General features: G+C 49.8%; 1 protein-coding gene across 1 annotated transcript in view; it reads left to right on the forward strand.

Moving 5' to 3' along the window:
• The first annotated feature begins 248 nt into the window (after positions 1-248).
• CASQ2 (calsequestrin 2) overlaps positions 249-23,545 on the forward strand; it is a 36,419-nt gene continuing 13,122 nt past the window's right edge. The window contains exons 1-6 of the mRNA XM_074594009.1: positions 249-952; positions 15,367-15,451; positions 16,953-17,053; positions 19,235-19,346; positions 20,655-20,728; positions 22,152-22,282. Of these exons, the coding sequence (XP_074450110.1) occupies positions 719-952; positions 15,367-15,451; positions 16,953-17,053; positions 19,235-19,346; positions 20,655-20,728; positions 22,152-22,282 (737 nt within the window). The 5' untranslated portion in view covers positions 249-718. The remainder of the gene's footprint in view (positions 953-15,366; positions 15,452-16,952; positions 17,054-19,234; positions 19,347-20,654; positions 20,729-22,151; positions 22,283-23,545) is intronic.

A 23,545-nucleotide genomic window follows, 5' to 3' on the forward strand; every position in this document is an offset into this window, starting at 1 on the left:
TGCCCGAGGCAGGAGGAGGAGGAGGGAGTCCCACGAGCGCTCACCTCCTTTGCTGCTGAGGAGACGGGACTTTTCCTCTAGCGGTGCCGATGAGGCTCTGAAACTGTTTAATCTGATATCTGTTGTCCAAAGCCTAATCACTGTGATGCCCAAGGGGTTACAAAGAGAGATACCCTTATTAAAAAATGCAGTAAGTAACCTTCTATTTTTGTTAAGCCCTAGTAGGGCAGGCTGTGGCTTGGTTCCCTGTGCAAGTGAAGTCTGTCCCTTTGCAAACCCTGCCTGCGTGTTCCCAGCATCGACATCTTCCACTCCCTCCCTCTTGCTCACTCCCTCTCTCTCAGATGATGCAGAGTGCCAGCAAGGCCCTCAATGGTGTCATATCTGTCCTTTTTATTCATTGCAGGGTTTATTTTTAGCCTGAAACAACTGCTTCCTAAAAATGGAGTTCCTAATGACACGGGAGCTGGACACAGCTATGTAAGGTATCCAGGGCTTGGCCTGACAGCTTCTCCTGTCTGTCTCTTTGTTGTGAGCCCAGGACAGCAGAGTTTGCTGCTCCCCACCAGCCTTGCAGGGTTTGGGCTGATCACTAGGAAGGCAGCAGAAAGAGAAACTCAGGTCAAACTTCACCTGGAGCCTTTGGTCTCCCCCTCTTCCCAAATTAAGAAGGAGGGGGACATTTACCTGTCCTCCGCTGCACTCCAAGGCCTCCCCTATGAAGGCGACTTGCTGGATCCTGGCAGGTTTTTACCTGCTTTTCTGCTGCAAGGCAGAAGAGGGACTGAACTTCCCCACTTATGATGGGAAAGACCGAGTGATCGACTTGAACGAGAAGAACTACAAGCAGGCCCTGAAGAAGTATGACATGCTCTGCCTGCTCTTCCATGAGCCCGTAAGCTCTGACAAGGTCTCCCAGAAGCAGTTCCAGATGACAGAGATGGTCTTGGAGGTAAGCGCCGCTGCATGTCCCAGCCGGGGTCAATATCACAGCATTGCCTGGAGCCGTGGAGAGGAGCCACGGGAGAGGACCGTCTAAGGGTCTGGTGCAGGGGGGAGGTTGAGCACCCAAAAGTTTAGGTTTGTTAACTTGGATTTGAGTAAGCCCCTGAGTTCTGCAAAGCCCAGGAAAAAGCCTCTTTTGTGCTCTTCTGAGTTGTTTTGCTGGGAAATAGTCTTTCTGGATTGCACGTCAGAAACCCAGGCAGTAGCAAGTAACCTTGCAAACCTCAGCAATGTGAACTCAGTTCAGCTGAGCTTTCCCAAATCTCGGCACAGACCTAAGTCCGTAGCTTGAAATTTTTAGATCCTTTCTCATTCTGTGCAAGCCAGTATCCCCCTTGTATTCTGGATTCGGTCCCATTTTCTATCCCACTAGGAGTAATCAACCAAAAAGCCTTACCAAACTGTGCTGCAAACGGGTGCCCTAGCTCCCCATCTCAAAAGCCTCTCACTGATGCAGCATTAAATCCCTTTTTGTTTTTCTGACACTGGGTTGCCTGCTTGGAATCAGTCTGTAGCTGCTTATTAATGCAACCAATCGTTTCTGTGCTGGAAAAAAAAGTGTTGTTAATTCTTTGGTGAAAGAATGATTAAATAATCCTCAGTAAAATAAATCGTGGTAAAAATTGTGAAGTAGATTCATAGCATTCTTTCCTGTAGTATAGCTGTAATCTAGGGAATCATACAGCTGCACGCCTGGATTGTTAGATGCCTGTTTCCTACCAGGGGCTTAGAAATATTCCCTCTTAACTAAAAAACACATTTGGAAAGAAAGAGAGAATTGCAGAAGAAACATATAAGCTGTATTTATCAGATCCGGAGAGAAAATTCATTGCACCCCTAGGAGTATAGCAAGCGTGAATTAGAAAATACACTTGCTGAGGGCTAGGACCTGAAAAAGTCCAATGTCAAGTTCAAAGTCTGCTGACCTCCTCAGCAAGCCTGACAAGAAGGAAGATTCAAAAACTACACCAGATTTTACTCACTTGTCAGGAAACAGTTACTTGCTCCTCAAACCAGGACAGTGAGCAATAAAATAAAATTTGGCAAAGAAAAGAAAGAATAATGTTGGAACTGCCATTGAAATGTTTATGGTTGGGGGTATAATTGCGTTGTTATTTAATAGGATAGCTATTTCATGCTCAATAGATGGCAAGCGGTTGCTAAATACATATTTATAGAAATCTGACAGAAGCAGGTATCTGTTGTGTACTATCAGTTTTAGTCCCCATGACACCTATACCCGTGTTAAGAATCAGCTCTATCAAGGGTGCAATGGCTGCAATACACTCGGGCTTAAGGCTTTTATTTTGCAGGGTTGGATTCAGCAGTGAGCACATTAGCTTAGGACTCTGGTGACTTGGTTTCCAGTTGTCTCTCTGCCACGGACTTCTTATGTGACCTTGGGCGAGAGATTTAGGATTAGATCCTCAGGAGACTTTACATAATTGTAGTGCTCTGGTCCGCTAATGCTCAGCTAGCAGCTAAGCGTGCCCCTCAGCAACCGGCGCTTGTGGCTTGGACCTCAAAATTTCCCAAGCGCTTACAATGCTGATTCAGTGCATGTCTCAAAGTTTCACAGTCCTCCCTTGGACTGGGAACTGCAGCAGCAGCAATCTGACAGCCCAAGCACAAGGGCGATTGCAGACTGAGCACTCCTTTGCCTCTGTCACCCGAGAGAATCAGATGGGGACAGGCTCTCAGAAAGCAACCCAGAAGATAGGATGTGTCTTATCCTGCATGGGTCACAGCCCAGCAAGGTGCTGGGGCTCCCGATTTCTGTACTAAGTCAACCATGGGAGCACTTGTGAAAGGAGCAGGCGAGCCAGGTTGTGGTCTGCTCCCTCCTGTGACAGCATTCACTTCCGTCACCTCAAACCATAACGTGTTGTGCCATGGGGGTCACTCTCAATCTGCCCTGCCAGAGCTCATCCGGCTGTGTGAATTCACCCCATGTTCACCAGGACAGGGAGAGGGAAAGAAATGTCTGCAGTGGCTCCGTGGCTGAGGTGTGGAGCCATTCATCTGGGAGTTGAACTGCCTGGGATCAGTCTCCCTGGAGGCAGTCAGCAGAAGAACCCAGCTCTCCCGTAATTTGAGTAAGTACCCAGAGTAGCGAGCTGCTGGGTAGGCACAGGAGCAGTGACAGGGCCTCCCGTTCCAGCCAAACCTGGGAAAAGTTCACTCAGGAAGGCTTTATGTATCTAATTTCCGTAGAGGACTCAGGGCTCGGAGTGCAGAAAGTCCTTTATGCCTGAAATAAGGTATCTAAGAGGCAAACACTCCAGCCCTTGGTGTTCCCTGACAGCCAGCCTGGGGGGTTCCCAGCATAGGGCGAAGCCTGTGGTAAGATGTCTTTCTGGAGCACCTCATGTTTTTCCATCTTACTCTACTGAGAACTTACCTACTGACTTACAACAAGAAGTGTTGCTTCCACAGCCTGGGAAACATCACGTCCTTAGCCTCTCATCAATAAAATGGCATTGGTCTCCATCACTAGGAATACTAGGGAGCCTTCAACCAAAACACAGGCAGGTGTGGAGCTAAGCAGAGATCTGAGCTGGGTGGTTAAGCATTGTTATGTCCTATTGTCTGATGAACATGAGTGTGTGTGCACATGGGAGGGAAGGGGCTTAATGGATGTTAAGTCCAGAAAAAACCCAAAGAGTCTACTCTTTCTGTTCCTCTCACATGCTTTTTATAAGAAATTTATAATTCCGAAGACCAAAGACCTGAAGAAATATCTTAGACACCAAGAAAAGAATAAGAGATCCAATGCCCAGGTTCCTGCAAATTTGCTAGGAGAAACTCCAAGATGTGTCCAGATAGTAGATGACATGGCATGTTGCTGAAGCCAACAAAAGTCCCACCAGTGACGACCAGTTCCTTCTTGACTCCAGATCCAGCCACCAGTTTAGGCTTCAGCAAGTCAAAAAAACCCACAGCTACAAAGCTGGGGGTTGCCGAAGAAGGGCAAGATGGGTGTAGACAAACACTCCTCCAACCTAGAAAAAGGTCCCTTGACCATGAGCATGGTTTCCTTGAAATATGAACCTTGTGGACAGTAACAAGCTCTGACTTGGGCTTCTCCCATGAGTGAGGAGCCTGTGAGGTTCTCTTACCAGGTCCTCTGGTGTCTAAGAGGGGTTGAGCTCATGTGGTGACATTTCCTTCCTTCAGAGCACTTCAGTCTCTTCCCTTCCAAGTCTTGCTCTTCACGAAACTTGCAATAACTTTATTATGCTGATATCCCAGCCTCTGGAAAATTTGGCTGAAAAGGGCCAATAGCTAGAAAAATTATTAGGGGAGGCAGCTGACAGATGGACCTGGGGGGAGAGAGAAGAGAATCACACAGGTCTCGTATCCTTAGGAGATCAAGCTGAAAACCTGACAGCACATGAGTAAAGTTAAGCACATATTTAAGGACTTTACCAAACCATAACTACAAACTGACTGAGGGGGAAGTGATATGATAGGAAAAATTGCCTTCCCAGGACAAAAGCCCAGCATGCAGGACTGATGGGCGCTGTCAAAGCACACCAGCTATCACCAGAAAAGGGATGCCATCATTAAGCTGATATTACAGTGGGACAGCACACGGGGTCTTCAGCTCCCCGTACCCAGGTGTACTGGGAGCTGTCACCAGATTGCCACAGAGCCCAGGGTCCATTTCCAGTTTAGAAAGAGAATGAAAGTGAAGACCATCATGAAGCAGTCCTGACAGCTCCTGCCTCTTACACTGCTGGGTGCTACCTGGCAAGGACAGGGTCTGGAGATAACCAAGCCCCTCTGGGAGAAACAGCAGCTTTGGACCATCCTTTGTGCATGACAACAGCTCCAAGGGTGGCAGTGCCAGGACCCCAGGTCAGGGTGGGAAAGCTGGGAGCTGTTGGGTTAGTCTGTCAGGAAAACAATCAAAGCAATGATTGGAGATACAGCTGCCTACTGCTTTCCGGCTAGGGTGGAAAAGGTTTGGGGAAAGACTGTTATAAGACAACCCAGAGCAAAACCAGCATGAGCACAGACTGTTTCACAGCCCAGGTTAAAGGACTCTTCTCCTTTGCTTGCCCTTCTGCTATGACCTCACTCTGCACCTCTGACTACCAAAAAGCACCTGCAGCTTGAGTGGGGAAAAGCCATTGTATGGGCCAACGCAGAGGTAGAACCAGGCAGTCCCAGGGCTAACGGTGGCTATTCTTATTCTGCGGAGATGTTTACAAGAGCCCTGCACGCCCCATGAGGTGAGCACAGTGAAGAAGCAGATGGAACAGCCAGGCACAAGGCTTCCCAACAATTATTTAACAGACAAGTAAGAAAAAAAGCTACTTGTCCTAAAAGGTCTCAGCTTTCATGAAGAAGGGACAAAAGAGGAAAAGACCAAAGCAGTGAAGCTGAGAAATATCTGTTCTGCTTTTCTTCTCCTCTGTAGCTCCCCTACCATATTTCATCCTGTCTCATACCACCGCTTCTCAGACCTTCTCCCCTCTCCCTCTCATCTCTGAATCTCCTAGGGATATTTCCACTTTCCCAGTGGGCCAGCCCCCCTCTCTAGGAGTCATGTAGAAAAATAATGAGCGGTGGGGTTAGGGGCTTTCCTTTTGCACCTGAGAAGCTCTTTCCAGCAACTGAGGCTGTCTCACTACCATAGCAGGCTGCCTGCGATGCGCTCCGTTACCACCTCCTCTGCTGAAACTCGCTCAGTCCTGGCTCCCCAGTCATTCTTTCCTTGTCATCTGTGTGCGTGTGTAATATCCTTTACAAAAAGTGGTTTGTCAAGCCCAGGTACTTTAGGTCCTTCAGTGCAACAGTGTCCCTGGTCCAAAAATTCATGGAGAACTGTCCTAGCACAAACCATTCTGATTAGAGATAAGAGAAGAGGGACGTGGTACTCCACTTTCCAGATAAGGTCTAGGATCAGCCCAGTCTCTAGCAATAAATGGCCGGAAAAAGTGAAACTGCTTAACGTATTTGTCCAATTCTGTAACACAAGGGAAAATTTCTCCTATGAACCTGGGAATATAAATCCATGAGACTACATTGCATGAGATCCTCCTCGTGCCCAACCACAGCCAGTAGCTACCTGTGGTGTGAGAGGGAAAGACAAATTTTGAATCCAGCAAAAGGCAAGGGCTAAACTGGGTGTAAAGCTTACCTCCCAGTTCACTCAAGAGCAAGGATTTATTTTCAAGTGTTGAAACTACTGCAGCTTCCAGCTCAGGATGGAAAAACTGGTGCAAGATCAGCTGGTTTGGGGATAGTTCAATCCACATGGTCTTGAAATCCCTGGAGAGCAGATGTTCCCATGAGAGTTCAGAGCCATGTAATATATAGCAAAAAGTCTTTCTCTGCTTCTGATGCAACAAAGAAAAAAGGTTTACAAGTTTAGGTGTGTAGTTTATCCCAGAAATTTATAGGAACCAGGACACAAGATTCTAGTTTATCCCCATCTCTAGATAGAGTATAAATATAAATATAAATATAAATATAAGCTTTCTTTTTTAGCAGCCTTCTCTGTTTGTTTCACAGACCCAGATTTCAGTCTTTTTCTTTGAAAATGGGCATGTTCATGAGACAGTGCCTCAACACAATTTCCTGGGCTGGGTTGACACGTTATACGAGACTTTCACTGAGTGTCACAGAAACTGCCAGGTCCCTGGGTCTCTACAGAACAAGTCCTCAGGGTGAGAGACAAGGCACACCTGGCTGGATAGGTATGTGTAGAAGCCTACAGCGCAAGTGCCTTTTACTTGCCTGTAATAAAAGAGGTGTTTTGGTTTCCATGGCTACTAAAGCAGTGGCTTCCAGTACAGATAAGTTAATGCAAAAATAAGGAAGGAAGGGAAAGAAAAGGAAAAAGCGTGCACTGATTACTTTGCCCTTTGAGACCATGTAAGTAGGTCTCAATTCATCAACAGCCAGCAGAGCACTGATTTTTAGCAGTAGCACCTAGGAGGACTTCACTTACTGACGTGCCAGTCACAAAAGCAAGTTGCAGAGAGCTCCTCATTTCACATATGGGCACACTGACATCCAGGGACAAGTATGTGATTTGGTCTTTCTGTATAACAGTGGCAGAAACAATTTCCAAGGCTGCTTTACCTGTTATTGCCCAGTCTCTTTCTTTGAAGTTCCTCTGTCAGTTGCCAGCAGTAAGTTTGGACTTGCTGCATGAGAAGCATCTAGCATAAGGGCAGCATCTAGCATAAGACCCCCTTTTCGGTGCCATACAGCTCTTTGAAAGGCACCTTTCTCAGATGCTAAAGTATGACTGGAGGGAGGTGCGCTGACAGCAGTTCTCAGAGCAGAGACCAGCTGTAAGCCCAGGTTCTAAAGAAAATCAAGGTGGTTTCATCCAGAGACCCAGCCTTTATGCAAATGTCATCTGGAGACATGGCAGACCCCTGTGAGCTTGGATTCACTTACTAACACAGTGCAAGGCCAAGTCTGCTCAGGCTTTGCAGGCTTTCTTGTCCCCAAAGCGAGGAGCTCTTCTCACTATCCAGCTGGAGAGCAGACAACCTCTGTAGGTGCCATGCAAGACCTTAAGTCACATGGAGACTCCTTCTGTGTCACCCCTCCCTTCAGAAATGCAACTGGGGAAAAAAGTTGAAAATCCCATCCTGTTAGGTCTCAGCCATCCTGCCACGCTAGTCAGATTCCCAAAAACTGTGCTGGTGACGGTTTCCTGTTAGTCTTCCTGTTGGGCTGGTTCCTGGGAGGTAGGGTCTCACTCTTGTAGAACGAGGTGCCTTTGCCCCATCCTGAGTGGGGGCCTTCAAAAGGACTAGCTTGAGCTCACACTCGCCTACTCAGTGGACACGTGTGGTGTTTACAGTTTTCATTTCGTGTTCTCCACCCCAGACCTTGACATTTCTCGCAAGCCTGCCCGCAGGCTGGGACAGCTGTTGCTCTGCGAGGCAGACTGGTGGGCCATGTTGCGCTCGTCCACCATGATCTTACACTAGAACTTGGTCTGCCAGTGCCCTTCATCTAAAACTGAACTAATCAAAGCCCATGACTGCCCTTCCTTCATGCCTGAGCTTCATTTGTGGGGAGAGTGGAAAGGGAATACGATAATTCTCTTTAAACACCCAAGAGGGAAAAGAGCTATTTAAGCACCAAGCCTGAGGACAAACTGGCTATGAATAAACCAAGTCTGGGAACTAGGAAGTCCCTAATCACCGGAGGAGGAAGACATCAAGGGGAGAACAGCCCAACGAGATTTAAATGGACATTGACTGGGTTGTGACAGATTGAATGACACTGTCCCTGGTTTGATGACCAAAGATGTCCTTTTGCAGCCTCTGTCCCTAAAGGACAGGCTTCAGGTAAGGAATCCATGGCCTAGGAAAGAAGTGACTTAGCAAGGTCCAAGTTCTCCTTTTTTTTTTTCCTTTTTTTCTTTTTTTTTTTCTCTTTTGCACATTGGGATTTACCTACATACATGAGACAAAACCTTGCCTGAGGAAATAGAACGAGTAGCAGCGGTGAAGAACTCAATTCCCCGGGGGGGGCCGCAGAGCTGGCGTTCGCTCCTCCCCTCCCTGGCGCCCTGGGACGGCCAGTGCTCCCTCCTAAGCAATGCTGATGGTGCTCATTCCTGCCCGCTCGCTGGCACAGCCCTGGCGAAGGCCAGCTGCCGTACATGATACGTCCTTTTTCTGGGAACCCTGTCCTGCCCTGGCAGGAGATGGGATGCTGTCAGCTAGCAGACCTCTGACACCTTGAACCCTGCGCAATGGGGCTCTGTGTTTTTTAAGGCTTTCCTCAGTTCTTGTTTCTCACCTTCTTGGGTAAAAGGCTTGTCTTGTCTCAAGGAACCCTCCATTCCCGCAGGACTCCCCCTCGCTGATCATTCCTGCGGATGCAGGATGGGAGCTCCCTGCTCCTGCCTGCAGCGTCCTGGGCTCTCTGGGGTTTCATAGGCGCTGGCTCACACCCACTTGGTCAGAAACTCGAGAAATCTGACTTGTTCCTGGGAGCTGGAGGTGTAGGAATGACATGGGCAATGGTCTGCGGAGGTGAATGGGCTGAATATCAAGCATGCTTCCCTCCTGCAGCAGCTACTGAAAGGAGACAGCTTGTGCCCTGCGTAGGCTTCACGGCAGCATCCAGCCTTGGGTTGCAAAGCAGCCTCTCTGAGGCCGGAAGGACAACAAGGCAGCGAGAGCCTCACTTTTGCCGAGGACAGCCCCCAGGCTGCACCTCTGGTCTCCGTTTTGTCGAAGGGGAGCTTAGCGGGGTGGCCCCTGGGCACCGTCCCAGAGCCCACAGCCTGGGTCAGCACATGGACGCACGCACGGACGCACGGCCCGGGCTGTCCCCGGCGTGCCAGCTGCCCAGCTGAGTCGGCAAAACACCTGTGATGCGGTGCCAGCGAGGGCTGGCCGGCAGCAGTGGCAGGTGGCCCCTGCACCCGTGGGTGCTGTGTGGGCACAGGCACCGGCCCCGGTCAGCTCAGGGCTGGGGAGGCTGTGCTTTGGCTTACCCCTCGCTAAAATTAGGGATGCCCGCTGCGGATAAAAATACTAACTATGCGAAACCTTTAGGGAGGCAGCCAAAGAGCACATCGTATGTCTGACCGGGCTGAGCGGCTGCGCGGCAATTAAAGCCCCGGGAAGGCGTTCTTGGAGCATTACCTGTGAAAGCCACCTCCGCAGGAGTGACCTTTGGGTGTTCCATATTTGGGGACTTGCCTTTTAGTCCGAGGAGCAGCGACTCCCAGGGAGGGCAGGTTCAGCCATAAACGGCCTCTCCTGGCAGCTCAGGTGGTGGAAAAGGGCAGGAAGGTGGGACCAACATGCTCTCCCCCAGTTCGGCTGCCAAAGAGTGGCTCCTCTAGTGGCAGCTGCTCCGCAGGCTTCTGCCCCTTCCCTTTGACCACCATGATGTGTCAGGACCTGTAATTCGCTGGTCTGAATTATGCAAGAACCCAAAATGTTGCTGGTGGAGGTATGCAAGGGGATGCTAGAGGAGACCACACAGCATTAGGAAGGAGAGATATCCCCCTCTGCTCTCCAATAACCTGCCTACCAGCTCTAACAACAGAGAAGCCAACTGTAGCATGAAGGCATGAGTCCTGCATACGGATTCAAAGCTTTTGGGGAAATGCCATCTTTTGCCATCTCCTCCTGCTGTTTCTGAAAATAAAATCCTAACATTTTGGGATATAAAATCATCATCAACCAGGTTCTGACCATCAACATAAACTGCAGCTTTAAAGAGAGTAAGGAGAGAAACTGCAAAGAAGTGTAGGTTGCTTGAGGGACATTCCCTCATCGTCTCCTGTTGCTCTCCTCCTTGCACTGCTTGAGTTTTGTTCTTCCACCGCTGCCAGCCAGGGAAACAGAAAGCTCCCCATGCTTAAAAGAAGTTTGCTCATGACGGCTCTCACAGAGACACAACATCCTGCTTCCCAACCTGAGCGGCTGGGGAAGATGAACCTTACTGCCTGTGGGAGCTCCAGGCAGGTGCTGTAGAAGTAGGAAGAAAGTCCAGGCCACAAAATCATAATGTCACTCCACAATGAAAAACTGACCATGCTGAGACATCCACCCCTCCCACCCGCATTTGTAACCCTCTCTGCTGGGTTTTTTCTGCCATTTAGCAGGAAAACTGACACCAAGTGCAAGGTTTGACACAATTAGTGTTGTCTGCAGCTGGAATAGGAGCATGGTCAGGCAGCCTGTGACAATTCTGCTGCTTTATAACCTAAGATTTCAGAATGACCCTCTGGGTCTTCTTAAATGTCCCAGTGTCACACCTAGGTTCAGACAGGTATGGTAGGTGGGAAGCTGAGATGTTCTGGCAGGGAGTTGCTTCTTTCCATCCCCATTATTCAGATTGCCTGCAACTGTTGACACTGTCCAAAATGAGGTGGCACTTGCTTACTTGGTGGTACCCAAGCTTCACTTTGGGCTGGCACCTCTCACACAACCCAGACGGCCATGCATTCCCTCACCCTTACCCAAATCCAAGTATGGCTCTTACCTGAAGGAAGTGGGAGAAAGGAGGAAGTGCTCCCAAACTCACACCTCCTTTTCTGAGGACTGCGCAGGACACAGCTTGTGATCCTGTGGCTAGAAAGCGTGCACTGCAAAGGCTTCATGCACATGAAGGGAGGGCTGCAAACTGTGCATGGGCTATGAGCTTACAAGCGACTGTGGTCTTTGCTTGTGGTCTTTGCTTATGGTCTAAGCCAGCTCTGCCTGCCCAACGCTCCTGCTGTACCTCAGGGACTGCATGACCAGTTAGGTCCAGTTCTTCCAGGGCAGTTCCTCCCCTCCATCTCCCCAAGGTAAATTACTTGCTATAGAAGCTGACACAAAGACAAGGGCTCTGGCTGGCCAAGACTTCAGGCAATATGAATTTAAAGGGAGGAGGAGGAGAGAGAGGAGGAGGAGGGGCTGTGTTCTTACATTACAGCTGTCTCTGTCCCAGGGTCCTGAGCCAAGAAGATTGTCAAGATTAGAAACATTATCTGCATTCAAATCCCGCTAGCATTATGGAATCAGAAAATACTGTAAGGGGATATATAAATGCTTGATACTGTAATGAGCAGGGGCCAACTAGCCAAGCTGCTGTGCCTCTGGCATACTCTATATTTTGTTGCCTTGTGGGGTTCAAATATAAGTGTGGGAATTCGTCCTCACCTAAGCACTGGTCAGACTTACCTGCCGCAGTGGAAAGCAGGGAAAGCACAGGCAGGAGCAATGCCTAGCCCCTGCAGAGCTGGCACTAGAAAAAGCCACCACAGGTACAGACACTCTGCAAAGGTCTCCTGCCTCCGGGCGCTGCCCCAGTGGAAAGAGCTCCCAAGAGTCTCGTGTTGCATAGAGATTTCCCTGGTGCAGGAGTCCAGTGCTCTGCAGATGGGCACAGGCTGTACCGCTCACCTCGTTATCTCATTAGCATGAAAGTCACACACTGTGGCACATCTTCTCTTGTGACAAGCCTCTTCAGAGGAACACCTCCAAACACCCCTGCCCACGGTACATACACCTCCTAGGGACAGTCTCGCTAGACGCGGTCACGCAAGCCCTGCCACAGCAACAGGCACACCTCCAGCGCCACTGTGACCTTTTCTGCCTCCCGAGCCCTAATGAAGTGCACACTCCCAGAGTCTCACACAAAGAGGCTTTCATCCCACCACCCGCATTTTCTAGACACGTTTGCTCTTTCCCAGCAAGCTCCCACGCTCGCAGCTATGCGGCTGCACCCACACCACTCCACCACTCCGAAGACTGACCTCGCGTACGCTGCATGCTCACATACATTACTCCCGATCAACGCCTCCTCTCTCGCAAATGTCCCCTCTCACACCCAACTACTTGTCTGTAGCAGGTGTTGTGGCCTCACACAATGAAGGCACATTTCTGAGCTGCTTCAAACTCCCCCAAGAAACCCTAACCATCTCCTGTGTGCAGGAGTCAAGAACTATTGGTCTTAAACTGCCTTGACTTTGTCTGGCACATGGCTAACATATCTGTAAGTAGATAGCTAGATCAAGCACGGACTGGACTGGACGTGACTGGACAATCTTTTTCCCTTGGGCTTTCTGTGTTTTACCTCTGGTCACATTGCAGCCAGAGCCTCAAGTGTTGACCCTGAGGAACCTCTTGCTCTCCTACACAACTGCCAAAAAGTGGGGATTTGCTGACAATATCCCCTAAAGCTGATGAACCTACAGGCTCCATCCCTTTGTCCAGTAAAGGCAGATCCCCACAATGGGGAACAGAAAACAGCTTTTTTCGCCGCCACCTGCTTGCAAATGTCTGGGGAGCTCACAAGAGGTGTCCATCTCTCCCTGTGTTATCGGGTACCAAATGCTCTCAGGTGCTCTAATGTGGACAGCTGTGGCCTGAGCCAGGAAATGGGATGTCAGACTGGTCAGACCTGTGCTGAGATGCATTATCAATGGATGTGCAAATATGCACCACTGCTCTGCCCCCTTCAGGCAGTATCCCCTGTAAACACCAGCCCTGAACGTGCAACCTCACCTTTATTTCAAAGCACTGTCAGAGCGCAAGGAAGGAGTAGTGAGACCATGTGTTTCCTGCATAACACGGGGAACCTTTTTTGCCTCACACAGTGGCATTTCCCTCTAAAGACAACAGGCCAGGTAGCCACATGGGAATCAAGGTTGCAGTGGTGCTGTGATGGTTGGTGGAGTATATGTCCTTCTGGAAGGCTTCAGGACAGTCCTGGGGATGCGTATTTGGTGGGAGGAGACAACCGTGTTCTCCATTGCTCCCCTTTGCCTCTGCCCCTCTACTCTGCTCTCATAAGACTCCACCTGGAGTACTTCATCCAGCTCTGGAGCCCCCAACATAAGAAGGACATGGACCTGTTGGAGCGGGTCCAGAGGAGGGCCACGAAGATGATCAAAGGGCTGGAACACCTCTCCTGTGAGGACAGGCTGAGAGACTTGGGGTCATTCAGCCTGGAGAAGAGAAGGCTCTGGCCTTCCAGTACCTAAAGGGGGCCTACAAGAAAGGTGAAGAGAGACTCCTTATCAAGGAGTGTAGTGATAGGACGGGGGGTAATGGCTTTAAACTGAAAGAGGGCAGATTTAGATTAGCTATTAGGAAGAAATTCTTTACTGTGAGGGTGGTGAGACACTGGAACAGGTTGCCCAGAGAAGTTGTGGATGCCCCTTCCCTGGAAGTGTTGAAGGCCAGGCTGGAAGGGGCTTTGAGCAACCTGGTCTAGTGGGAGGTGTCCCTGCCCGTGGCAGGGGGGTTGGAACTAGATGATCTTCAAGGTCCCTTCCAATCCAAACCATTTGATGGTTCTAAGCAAGGTCCCTGAGACCTGATTGCCAGGGTGCCTGCCATCTCTCCCAGGATTTTGGGGAAAGGCTGGACACTGCCAGCATGGGGAGGTGGCTGGCCCTGTGATGCCCCAGGGTGCAGGTGGGGGGTTTACCCCACCACTTTTGCTCCCCGACGCCTTTAATTGCCGCTCGGTCTCACAGCAGCCGGGCGCAGGCGGAGGCTATTTATAGCAGGGGAGCCAAGGGGCCACATGGCCATGGGGACAGTGCCGCTGGGTGACATTCAAACCAGCTTTGAGGCTGGGGGTGTGTGTGCCAAAAAGGGGTCCTGGAGGAGGGCGTTCCTCATAAATCAGCCTGCCATCCCTCTGGCCACTTTTCTTCTGCCCCCCTCCAACCTCCCACCACTGCACATAAGCAGCTGTGCCCTAATAGGGACATTCCTGCCCTGGAGGCCCCCAAACCCTCATCCCCATCACCCACCCCTATTCTGTCAGGGTTGGGAAGGAGGGACAGCAAGAAGACTGTCAGCACCAGTGGCATTCGTGGAGCAGGAAGGGAGAGGGAAGAGGAGGGGGCTCTTACAGCTGCTTGTTGGTCTCAGAGCATCATTACCGCCTTGTAGGGTCTCTGGTGTTCTTAAGTCAGTCATCTGGTGACTAAGCGGACTCATTTCCCAGGGTCACTGCAACTCTATGGAGCCTGTCTGGAATTCACAGGGTCTCACCCGGGGCCGCTCCCCACCATGGGGCACTTGCAGAACGTCTCTCCTTTCCTCACATATCTATTTTCACAAAACAGGCAGGAACTCGATATCTTCAAGAGGCCCCTTCGACAAAAATGGTGGGAATGGGAGGCAGTGGTTTCCGAAGTTGCAAGGAGGCAAATGCGAGCATGGCTGGGATTAGACTTATTTCTTTAGGAAAAAGAAAGGACCAGGAACTGAGGGGTGACAGAAGCCTGGCCAGGAGACATGACTTAAAGCATTTCGTAGGAGAAGGGACAGCTTTTGCAAAGCCAGGAGTCCCTCTGCTTTATGTCGCTGGGAGCCTGCTTTGGCCACCCCATCACATGTATGAAGGAAATGTGATGCTGCAGTGCCCTGCATCCCCTCCAGTTTGCAGCCACTACTGCCTGGCACCAAGCACTTTCAGAGTTATAATGTCCATGGTGCCCACATGTCACGCTGCCCCGCAGGGGGCCACCAAGGCACAAAGGAGGAGACAGCTTTTGCTTTGTGTCGGTGGCACAGGTTTTTCTCCCAGCCATGCCTGCAGTGCTCTGGTGTCCCCCATTCGGCCAAGAGTGCCTCTGCCTATGCCCAAGTGTCAAACAGCAGTTAGCAGCATGTGGTATCGCCAGCAAACTCGGCGCTGTGACACAGTGGGAAGAAACCCAACCCTTGTGACCTCTGGGCAGTGTTATCTCAGCGGGGAGGCAGCATGTGATGCATCCCACCCATTGGTGCTGCCTGAAAGCAGAATATGGGTCACTTGTGTCTGTCGTGCCATGTTAGCAGGGCACGATGCCCTTTAGCTACCCTGTGGTGTTAATGCCGCTAACGTTGGGCTCTCTGGTTCCTCCCACAGCTGGCGGCTCAGGTCCTGGAGCCCAGGAGCATTGGCTTCGGGATGGTAGACTCCAAGAAGGATGCCAAACTTGCTAAAAAGCTAGGTGAGTCCCGTATCTGATATCTCTGGAATAGCTTGGAGGGGGTGTTGGAGTGATGCCCAATAGCCAGCCCCATAGAGGACAGCCAAATCCTTGTCACCAGGATGGAGAGGGTGATGTTGGCCATCGCAGACTGAGCACCTGCCTACCCCAACATAGTCAGGATCAAGTTGGGGGGCAAGGATGAGAGGAGTGACCCAACACCCTTCCAGCGAAAAGCTTCCTGGCTGAGAGTGCCAAAACAAAACCAAACCAAGTGAAAAAGAAAACCAGTTCATGCCATAGCGATGACAGGGTGGAAGCTCACAGCTTGCTGAGCAGAAACTAGACAGGTGTCATGCAGTAACCCCATGCTCTTCCTGTACAGAGACAGGTCTGACACAGCAGCACAGAACCAAAGCTTACAGGGACATCACATAGGCCCCCAAATGTCACCAGGCCCTCGGCAGGGTGACCCCCAGCCACTAATAGGGGAGCTGCAGCCTTGCAATGGTTTGGCAGCCAGGTGCCAGCCCTTCCTCACTTGCTCCACAGAGCAAAATAGGAAACCTCCTGCAAAGGTGAAAGGCTGCTGCATTGCTCACCCCTGGAAATTCCTGGCGATTCCTTCATATTTTAGCCCACAAAGCAATGTGGAAATACTATGGCACATAAATACAATAGCACACAAATATACCACTAGGCTTAAAGTCAGAGACTGTTCAAGCATACTGGACTGTATACTGGACTGTGATTTTCTTTCCTAAATTAGAGGCTAAGTGTGCTGGTGGAAGCTAAACTAAAGCTGAGAGCTTCTGCCTCTCCAAGAAGGACCAAACTACCAACCACCTTTACCCTGCCATCAATGCATTGCAGGAGCTTAGTGCCGGTGATTTTGGAGCCTCCACTGAGATCCTGCAGCAATGAGTCCTCAGCCCAGTGATATACCATACAAATCTGCCAGCCTGCCATCTGCGGCGTCTCTACCATAGGTTTCTAATCCTTTTGCCAAGGCTAGCTAAGACAGAGAGATTGAAGCTCGCTTTGGCTTCCCGTTCACTGTTTATGTTCACATAGTTCAGCCTTCTTCGGGCAGAAAGTACAGCCCGCACCAAAAATCCATTTTTCATCTAGTGTCAGGTTGTTCAAATTCGGGATATCAGTTAGAGCTCAGTATTATTTACTGCAATAAACAAGTTCCCGGTACAGAAATTTTCCAACTGAGGCCAAACTGTGACCAGAATGAAACCGTTCGACATTTGGGAAGAAACTAGCACAACTTCTGGCTGACATCTGTCCCTTGTGCTATGAAATAGCAGTCAGGATCTTGCTCAGGTTGTTTCTAGCTGGACCAACATGCTGAATTGGCAATTGTGTTTTCCAGGAGGTGTTGCTAGAACGACAAGCAAGATACTCTGTAGTAAAAATGCTTTTAGTGATGTGTTGGCCACATGTCCCGGTCGCAGCTGGGAAATAATTCGTTTTCTGTCTAGTGATTGCTGTCTTTCCTGTCTCCTTCTTTCAGGCTTGGTTGAAGAGGGAAGTCTCTATGTCTTTAAGGAAGAGCGGTTGATTGAATTTGATGGGGAACTGGCCACGGATGTCTTGGTGGAATTTCTCTTGGATGTAAGCACAGAGATAGATAAAGTCTCTCAGAGAAGACATTGCAAATACTCACTTTGCTAAAGAACATGGGTTTATCTTTATTTGAAATTCCATCCCTATTTGCTACACACTGGTAGAGATGACATTTGCCAGCTTCCCAAATACTCGTCTGACCATGAGTTCCCAGGAAAGCTGGTCCCTTTCTATCCCACCAACCACTTATATCTTAAAGGTATTTTGCTCTCTTTCCTGTTTATGGTGTATTGGATTGGAAGCAAGCAGCAATCCCACATAACTAACTGCTTGTCACCCACCTCAGTTACCAAGCTAGTGTGCAAACACTTTGCCATTTGAGAAACCTTTCACTCTTTCTTTTTAAAGAAAAAAAAAGAAGAGTTATTAAAAAAAAATAAATACAAGAAGTGGCATTCTCATGGAGCAGCTAACAGCAGCTCAATTCATTGAAAAATGTATATGCTGCAAACTATTTGCCCATTTCTAGACACAACCGCGCAAACAACATAGTGTACTACTGCCCCTTCAGTGAATTTACCGAATTGCACTGCCATGAGTGGGAGAAGATCAAGGCCCTCACGCTTAGTGCTCTCAGGTCATTTTGTGCGCGGGCACAACTGTGTACTCACTTTTGTGCCTAAATGCAAAAGAGATGCTGAACCCCTCACCAACGTGTTGCGCTCCTCTCTACCTTTTATTCCCAGAGCCCAGAAACACGGTCTTTGCTCTGAAGCGAAAACATTTTGCTGCTTTTTGGCTTTCCTTTGAAATGAGGCTCCCTTTACGGGCAGCCTTGCAGTAATGCAGTTAAGGGAGGTGAGGCAAGCAGCGAAGCCGGCAGGATTTGTTTCCCAGGGTGGCAGCTTGCCTAAATGGTGACCTGTGGTGCAGGAGTGCCAGTAGTGAAAGGCACCTCTCGGGGAGAGAAAGAGCTCCTTAGGACCTCAGCTCTCCTACGGCAATGCAGCTGTGGCTGCGTGCATCACATACTATAGCCAAAACGTATACAAGTGATTTCAGGGACAGAAGCAGGCATCTTGCCCCACACAGGAGGGCCACAGGCAGGGCAGGGCTTTGCTGCGACCCCAGCAGCGGTGGGATCCCTGGTTCCTGTGGCTCAGGCCACTTACGGCAGCAGGGAGCTGCCCACCCTGCTCTGGACACGGCAGAGGCACAGCCACATGCCAGAGCATCACTCGCAAGGGGTGCAGCGTAAAGGCACTTTGTGAGGTTCTGTTCGCTCTGCTCTGCGGTACGCCGCCGAAAAACCGAAAACACAAAGATTTCTGTTGGTGTATTTTCCACTCGAGAGGGAAAATACCCAGCAAAGCAGGGAAATAAGAACAAACACATCTGTGGTGCCTCGGCAGCCTGCTCTCAAAGGAAAACAAACCCAGAGGTCCTCTCCTCCTCTGTAGGCTGTAGGGTGGCCTGCCTTTGTTTTTTTTTTTTTCTAGTGAAGCCACACCTGATTTACACCGGTATTGCTGGGCAAAATAATCAGACCCAATCTTTTCACCAGCAGTGGCTAGTTAAGAAAACAGAAACAAAGTTTAGACTAAGGAGAGGCTGAAGCAGCAGATAGGTCTTCATCTTCCTCATCAACACTGTTACATGTCTGAGGACAAAGCATAGGTTTAACCCATTCTGCATGGGAGGATCAGCCAGGAAAATTCACATCCAGACATTTCACTGCTCCAAAACACTGTTTGGCCACACTCTAGCATGCTAGTTTTAATGTTTTCCAAAAGCCAGTTCTTCGCAGTAACCCCTTCCAGCAAATTACAGTTACGAACAAATATATCCATCATTCACAGAAGCTCACAGTCTCCATACCAGCCCCTTTCAACTGCTCGCCCTTTTTCTCAGCTGCTCTAAAGCCAGTTGCAATTGCTACCCCTTATCTCATATCAGCAGTCCCTCAGCATCCAATTTGGGTTACCCAGATGTCTTTCAGTTTCCCTCTTGATGCTTCAACCTACGCAGTGAACCTACTAATGACTCCCTCTGAAGGTGACCTGCATCTCTCGGTTCCTCACATTAAGGCAGAGAGCACTAAGTAGGGTTTCCAGCAGCAGAGAAATTGGGTGACCTCTTTCTCCCCACTTGGGCTGCTAGTGACACACCCTGCCAGGCATAGGTTCCTGCTGCAAATCGTTGCGTTATCAAATGCATTTGTCATGGCAGCTGCTAGAAGACCCTGTGGAGATCATAAACAGCAAGCTGGAGCTTCAGGCCTTTGACGAAATCGATGAGGAAATCAAACTCATTGGCTACTTCAAAGGAGAAGACTCTGAACGTAAGATGAATCTATTCCTCATGGGGCTTGGAGCCTGGCTGGGGGCGCTGGTTCTTCTGCATGGACATTAAGGTTGTGGGAGTATATGGCAAAGTAGCTGGAGGATGTGGTGGGGTTGCAGGCAAGTTTCTGCTGTTGCTATGCATGAGCCCATTCCAACACCAACAGCGGTGATGCTTCTGCACGGTGTCTGCTGGCAAGAGAAGGGGGTGATTATCCAGAGTCTCCTGAAGAACTTGTCTACCTCACCCAAAATCAGCTGAGGTTACAGTTACACTGGGTGAGCACCTAAATGCTCACCTCTTATGAGCAGTGAGCCCAAAAGGTCAAAAAAAGAGGGAGGGAGGCAAAGGGAAAGAGGGGGACACTCATTAAATGCTAACTTGGCAAACATACAGCAGCAGCAAGCAGGACGCCTTAGGGCAGCCTGGCAGGGGGACTGACCTGTTTCTCCTTGCTGAACCCCAAGACTGAGAAGAGGCTGGTCCCGTGCCCTGAGAGATGTGCAACTCAGGGACCATTCCAGGCAAAACCATCATTGTTCATGAGCCTTGAGAAACCCTCACCCAAGTCTCTCCCCAGCAAGCTCCATCAGTCTCTTCTGCTAGCCTGAGCACTCCCCCTGCTCTCCAGGTGGCACTCCACACTTGCAAGACTTGCCTTTAGCAGAAAGACAGGCGTATTCTTACCTGAGCGAGCAATGTATCACCAGGTCTGCTGCACCGCAAAAGCCCCTCCACCTCTCCCGTCAGCTTTCTCACCTGCTCAAAATGGGCTGCGGGGACGGCTCAGACAGGGCTGTGCACACAATGCTGCTCAGTAATAAGTATTTTGAAGAAAGGTGGGAAATACCTGTTGTAAAGAGCTCTCACCAGGCTGAGAGCGTCAATCCTGACCCCAGCTGAGGACCTGATACCGGTGACAGTAAGAATGTACCTCATTCCTCCCCCTTCCTCCTGCAGCAGGAGGAGAGTGCCTAATCATGCTTGATGACTGTTTAGGGAATGGCAGCAATCATTAATGCTGGAGCAACTCCATATATTTCCCAGGCTGCTGATTTCAGCCCCAGTTAAGTGTGGCTTACCAGGATCCGTAGTATTGCTGAGTGTTGTGGGGGGTGCACAACATGCATCCTGTTCACTCGACATGAAATGGTCCTTGTTTGTAAACTCTGGAAGGGTAGAAGAAACATAGTGCTGCCATCTGATGTATTTTGTGATAATTTATATTTATTCTTCCTTCTGTGCTGATCAGAGCATGGCCAGCTGCCTGTGAAATCTTTTCTTCATTCCCCTTTTCTCCTTCCAGATTACAAAGCATTTGAAGAAGCTGCTGAACACTTCCAGCCCTACATCAAGTTCTTCGCCACATTTGACAAAGGGGTAAGCATCCATGGACCCCACTGTGGGAGCTCATAGCCTCCACCACTTGTTTTCCAGAAGCTCAGGATGCTCACAAATTTAATATCTGGCTCTAGCTTCTCATTTTCAGTGTTCCTGTAATTTGTGCTGTTGGTGTCCGCATCTGGATTTGGCCCTGTGGTGTTCCCCAGGGCTCAGTACTGGGTCCAGTTCTGTTTAATATCTTTATCGATGATCTGGATGAGGGGATCGAGTGCACCCTCAGTAAGTTTGCAGACAACACCAAGTCGTGTGGGAGTGTTGATCCACTTGAGGGTATGATGGCTCTATAGAGGGATCTGGACCGATGGGCTGAGGCCAAAGGTATGAGGTTCAACAAGGCCAAGTGCTGGGTCCTGCACTTGGGTCACAACAACCCCATGTGGCGCTACAGGCTTGGGGGAGAGAGGCTGGAGAGCTGCCTGGCAGAAAAGGACTTGGGGGTGTTGGTTGACAGCTGGCTGAACATGAGCCACCAGTATGCCCAGGTAGCCAAGAAGACCAACAGCATCCTGGCTTGTATCAGGAATAGTATGTCCAGCAGGACTAGGGAAGTGATCGTCCCCATGTACTCAACACTAGTGAGGCCCCACCTTGAGTACTGTGTTCAGTTTTGGGCCCCTCACTACAAGAAAGACATTGAGGTGCTGGAGCGGGTCCAGAAAAGGGCAACGAAGCTGGTGAGGGGTCTCAAGCACAAGTCTTATGAGGGGTGGCTGAGGGAACTGGGGTTGTTTAGCCTGGAAAAAAGGAGGCTGAGGGGAGACGTCACCACTCTCTACAACTACCTGAAAGAAGGTTGCAGCGAGGTGGGGGTTGGTCTCTACTCCGAAGTAACAGGCGATAGGACAAGAGGAAATGGCCTCAAGTTGTGCCAGGGAAGGTTTAGACTGGATATTAGCAAAAATTTCTTCACAGAAAGGATTGTCAAACGTTGGAACAGGCTGCCCAGGGAAGTGGTGGAGTCACCATCCCTGGAGGTATTTAAAAGTTGTGTAGACGTGACACTTAGGGACGTGGTTTAGAGGTGGACTTGGCAGTGCTAGGTGAATGGTTGAACTTGATGATCTTAAAGGTCCTTTCCAACCTAAATGATTCTATGATTCTATAAAAGGCCATTGCTCCAAGCCTGGAGGCAGGTCCTGGGTTCAGAAACCAGCCACATTAGGCTTGCAGGATCTTGACTCTGGCCTTGCTCTGCCCCAGTGCTTGAGACCAGTAGTGTAGAGCATCAGTCTTTTTTTAAGCAAGGAAAGGTCCATCCATATTTTGTTGGCCACCCCTAAGAGTGCATGCTCTGGAAGAGAGCAAGCACCTTGACCTCAGCTCTGCCACTGGGAGAGACTCTGGGTAGGCAAAGAGGCACGCCAGGCTCACTCACCTCTGACCATCTGCACTGCAACAGGTTGCCAAGAAGCTAGGTCTGAAGATGAATGAGGTGGACTTCTATGAACCATTTATGGATGAACCTGTTCACATCCCTGATAAGCCTTACACAGAAGAGGAGCTGGTTGAATTTGTGAAGGAGCACAAAAGGTACGTAGGGTACAGGATGCTCCTGGCCAAAGGGTATCGGTGAAGGTGTCTCTCATCACAGGCTTATCACTCTAGGGCATCCCTCAGTAAAAATTAGGATAATGACCACCTTTTGGCAATTTGCTGACCCAGCTTTGAGACTTTGTCTGGTCTTTTTCTACACTCAGAAGTGAAAGTATCTGTGCCACAATCAGAGCCCACCACCATGGGGCTGTGACGACGCAGCTTCCCTCCTCCTCCTCCTCCTCCCTGGTTAGTCCTCCCTCAAAGAGCAGGGAGGCTTGCAGGCAGTGGGGAGTGGAAACCTTGTCCTACTTGCCAATGCCTTTAATTTAGAAGATGATCTTCTCCAAGGCCTCTGAAGCCAAAATCAAATTCTGTCCAGTCCCCTCTTTCCCCAAAACAGCTTCACTAATGGGTATATCCCTCTCCTGGTGCCAGATATGTTTGTAGGCAGTTCTGAGCTCAGACCAAGCTTGGAGGAGCTGCGATGGACTGAGAGGCCCCTGCTGACTGCAGGGGCAGAGAGGAAGCCACTGCTGTTATGGCTGTCTTAGTCCTCATCTGCAAAGGTGCTGAGCACCTACAATGTTTGATCAAGTCAGCGTGAGCTGTGGATGCTCCGTGCTTTTTGCGATGAGGTTTATTGCACAGTTGTTTAGGGACTTGGGCACCAACGGCCTGGAAGCAACCGGAAAGGCTGATCCCATCTAAAAGCACAGGGTTAAAAATAAGGGCATAATTACCTATGAGGTACTGTATTTTTACGCCCTTAAAAATACATCAGAGAGTCGCACAGGCGATCTGCTGCTCCTACAACTGCATTGCCCAGCAGATATTCAAGGGAGCAGAAAAGAGTTCAAGAAAAGCAGGGCCATTGATAGTGTTAGGGGAGCCCAAATCAGGCTGAGCTGGAGGTTTGTGTTCGCACACAGAGGCTTCAGAGACAGGAGATCATCTCTAGAGTCTGCGAGTCACCAGACTTGGAAACAGATCTCTGCTTTTTCTGAAATATGAACGGGTCCTCTATCTCCCATGTACTCGCAGGTCACTTAGCTGACCTCCTGGACTTCCTGGCCTCAGTCCTTCCCATCTTTCTTCCTAAGCTCTTTCTGTCAGGCAGCAGTGTCAGGATGCTGATTAAACAGAGTCAGCTAACTGCTAGCCTAATAAGGCAAGCTCTTCACCAGCACAAAATTGCAGTGGAAACCCACCAAGTCTTACATATTTCAAGATGCTGTGCTGTGCTTGGTAGGAGCAAGG

This window comes from Larus michahellis, chromosome 1 (genome assembly GCF_964199755.1).
Source record: "Larus michahellis chromosome 1, bLarMic1.1, whole genome shotgun sequence".
Classification (NCBI taxonomy): Eukaryota; Metazoa; Chordata; class Aves; order Charadriiformes; family Laridae; genus Larus; species Larus michahellis.